The sequence below is a fragment of the Sphaerodactylus townsendi genome, linkage group LG03 (genome assembly GCF_021028975.2).
Source record: "Sphaerodactylus townsendi isolate TG3544 linkage group LG03, MPM_Stown_v2.3, whole genome shotgun sequence".
Taxonomy (NCBI): Eukaryota; Metazoa; Chordata; class Lepidosauria; order Squamata; family Sphaerodactylidae; genus Sphaerodactylus; species Sphaerodactylus townsendi.
Window position 1 is genome coordinate 149687119 of NC_059427.1, and position 3730 is coordinate 149690848.

At 50.4% G+C, this 3730-nt stretch overlaps 1 protein-coding gene across 1 annotated transcript in view; it reads right to left on the reverse strand.

Annotated features, from left to right (window-relative positions):
- Positions 1 to 1189, reverse strand: part of LOC125429714 (electroneutral sodium bicarbonate exchanger 1-like) — an 84343-nt gene extending 83154 nt beyond the window's left edge. The window contains exon 1 of the mRNA XM_048491081.1: positions 1059 to 1189. Within this exon, the coding sequence (XP_048347038.1) occupies positions 1059 to 1164 (106 nt within the window). The 5' untranslated portion in view covers positions 1165 to 1189. The remainder of the gene's footprint in view (positions 1 to 1058) is intronic.
- Positions 1190 to 3730: the final 2541 nt, after the last annotated feature.

Sequence of the window (3730 nt, forward strand, 5' to 3'; positions counted from 1 at the left end):
AATGGATAAATGTTAGGGTTGGGGATCACCACAACATGAGGAACTGTGTTAAAGGGTCGTGGCATTAGGAAGGTTGAGAACCACTGGACTAGAGGATGAAATTATACGTTTCCTCTACTACCAATGCAGCTTAGCTGAGGGAACAGGTCAATTCCTTTGTCCCTCCCCGCCAGCAATGGCGGCTGCGGTAAATCGCGGCCACTCCTTTCCAGAGGTTAGGGCTGCAGAAACGGAGTAGAACATGGGAAAACGTCCTAGGCCCTCTATGCAAAAAATGTGTGCCACTAAGCAATTGGAGCGAAAGAACAAAGCGCTGCCACCACCCTATTAACTCACTAGCTGTCTCACTGCCCCAGAGCAAGACTGAGCAAGAGGTGGCTTCTGTTTCATGTCACAGAATGGTACAGGAGCAGCAGCATCAGACACCTCCAGTTATCAGTTGTGGGTCCTCAGGGTTGGCTTTCACAAATACCCAGCGATGTCACTCTCCAACATATGCAGCACTGCTTTCCCAATGAAGAAGAAGAAGAGGAGTTTGGATTTATATCCCCCCTTTCTCTCTTGAAGGAGGCTCAAAGGGGCTGACAATCTCCTTGCCCTTCCCCCCTCACAACAAACACCCTGTGAGGTGGGTGGGGCTGAGAGAGCTCCAAGAAGCTGTGACTAGCCCAAGGTCACCCAGCTGGCGTGTGTGGGAGTGTACAGGCTAATCTGAATTCCCCAGATAAGCCTCCACAGCTCAGGCGGCGGAGTGGGGAATCAAACCCGGTTCCTCCAGATTAGATACACGAGCTCTTAACCTCCTACGCCACTGCTGCTCCTCAATGCCAACTCAATGCCTTTTATCCCACCATCCGCTCACCATCCGTTTCTAACTCTCCTCAAGTATTTTCCAGCTGATATCTCGAGTGAGCACTTAGTCACACTTGTTCAAAATATGTCAGGTGGCCATGCTGAGAAAGTCTCAGTGAGAATCTCTAGAGAATTTCATGGTCATTGGTAAGACTGTATAAGACAGATGTAGGCACCCATCAAAGTGACATGCATCACACACATACCATGAGACTCAGTATCTTCTTCGATGGTCCCTTTCGGCCGCTCTCGTACTCTGTGTTTCTTGCCATGAGTTCTGTGATGTCTGTGACCCTGTCTCACCAAAGGCATCCGTACCCCAACGTACAGAGTCCTGTGTCCTGGAACGAAGCAGACATGTTTTGTTTTGCTGGCACTGTAGCAGAGGATTTCATCATTCAAAAATACTCCCTCTTGATGCGCAACACAACCCACCCCCCGAACGAGTCACAGCCAGCTCTTCAGGACAATATGACTTTTCTTCCTGATAGGCTAGCCTGATCTTGTCAGTCTCAAAACCTAAGCAGGGTCAGCCCTGCTCAACATTTGGTTGTGACACCACCAGGGTCGCTACATAAAGGCAGTCAACAGCAAATCACCTCTGACCAACTCTTGCCTTGAAAATCCCTCCGGAGCTGCCAGAGCTGTGACTTGATGGCGCTTCCCACCACCAGAGTAGTTATGTTCTGAGACATATGAAGGCCTTTGTGTGCATGTATTTCTAAGAGACCTGTTTTTACTTTCTCTACGCTGCCATATTTCTCAAGTTACATATATTTTTGCTTTTAATAATTGTTTTATTAAAATTAAGAAATTGACATAAAAAAATACCCGAAAGAGAAAGTCACAATACAGAACAAAGGGGGAAAAAGAAAAGAAAAAGAAGAAAATACACACAAGGGCCCCCAATTTCTTCTGTACTGAATACAGTCACGCTTACATAGCTACCATTTGCCCCCTACTTAAATAGAAATAGTCTAAATAGAAATTAACTCTTAATTAGTATCATTAACACAATTCACACTTTTCACTCTTCTATGCTTCTTCTTGATCTTCTACTCCTCAAAACCCCCATTCTTTTTTTCTATTTTATGCTTAAAAAGTCCATCAACGTTTCCAATTATCCATGAATTTAGATAAGTCCTTTTCTCTAATCAAAGAGGCAAGTATCGCCATCTCTGCATATTCCAATACTTTCACAAGTCAATCTTCTGTTGTAGGTATGAATGAATGTTTCAATTTTGTGCATATAATATTCTCGCTGCTAATACCATATATAAAAACAAAGTTCCATTTTTTTAAAACTGTTCATAAAACCCTCAAAATACACTTCTGGTTTCATTTGTCTTTAAAATCTTCTGAATTAGCGAATGAATTTGAATCCGAAATGTTTTAGCTTACAAATTACAAAATGAGCCTCCATAACGTTCTCATGTGCAACACAGATTCGAAACAGTTTAATACATTTTTTGCCATTCTCTCCGGTGATAAGTACTTTATCACTTTATCAAAGTTCTTTTTAAGGCAGAAACATAAAGTACATTTAAGACCTTTGCAGCCCAATCCAGAGCTGTTGGGTGGGTGGGGACGTGCCAGGCTCTAGCGCTGCCCTGCCCCCTTCAATGGGCTTCCCCGTAGTGCAGGAAGCCCAAAAAGTAAAATGAAAAAAATGTTTTCCAAAGCAGAGATATGCCACAAAGCAGAGAGATGCCACAGAAATCATAGCATACCTCCGAGGCTGGCTCCACCAGTGTAAGGGGACTGAAAAGACAGTGGAAGCCCACCAACTTTAGCTCTACCCCAAGGAATGCCCCTGCCATGCCCCAACCACACTGATTTAGCTCAGGGCAGCGCAGGAGCACCAACGCAGAGCTGGGTGCCAGCAGCTTTGCCCCTCCATCGGGGTAAGTGCCCAAGAGGGGCAAATCCACTGGCATAAGCCTGTGCCACCTCCAGAGGGGGATCCCCCGCCACAGACTAGGCTGCCCACCACATATTCTCCCATTGTTCCATTTGCATGTTATACCCAAAGTTCACAGCCCATTTCAACATACATTCCTGCACTCTTTCTTCTTCTGTTTCAAATCTCAACAACAGTGTATGCATCTCAGCCATAACATGGTCATCATTTGTTCATAAATCCTTTCAAATTCATGAAGCCTTTTGTCTGTTTTGAATCTTTGTAATAGTTGTGCATAGTGGCACCCAGGACAATTATTTCTTTCAGTTATTAACTGTTTCCTCAATTTCAATTTACATTCCCCTTGTGAAAAATTCAAAATGTCATGGTATGAGATCCACCTGTTCTCAAACATCATTTTTCATGTAAACAGTGGTTCATGTGATGTGACCCAGGTGTTTTCTGATATAGTCTAAGTCAGGGGTGTCCAACTCTGGTGGGGGGGGTGGGGGGGGGGGGGGGTGGGGGGGGGGGTGGGGGGGGGGGGGGTGGTGGGCGGTGGGGGGGGGGGGGGGGGGGGGGGGGGGGGGGGGGGGGGGGTGGGTGGGGGGGGGGGTGGGGGGGGGGGGGGGTGGGGGGGGGGGGTTGTGGGGGGGGGGGTGGTGGGAGTGGTGGGGGGGGGGGGGGTGGGGGGGGTGGGGGGTGGGGGGGGGGGGGGGTGGGGGGGGGGGGGGGTGGGGGGGGGGGGGGGTGGGGGGGGGGGGGGGTGGGGGGGGGGGGGGGTGGGGGGGGGGGGGGGTGGGGGGGGGGGGGGGTGGGGGGGGGGGGGGGTGGGGGGGGGGGGGGGTGGGGGGGGGGGGGGGTGGGGGGGGGGGGGGGTGGGGGGGGGGGGGGGTGGGGGGGGGGGGGGGTGGGGGGGGGGGGGGGTGGGGGGGGGGGGGGGTGGGGGGGGGGGGGGGTGGGGGGGGGGGGGGGTGG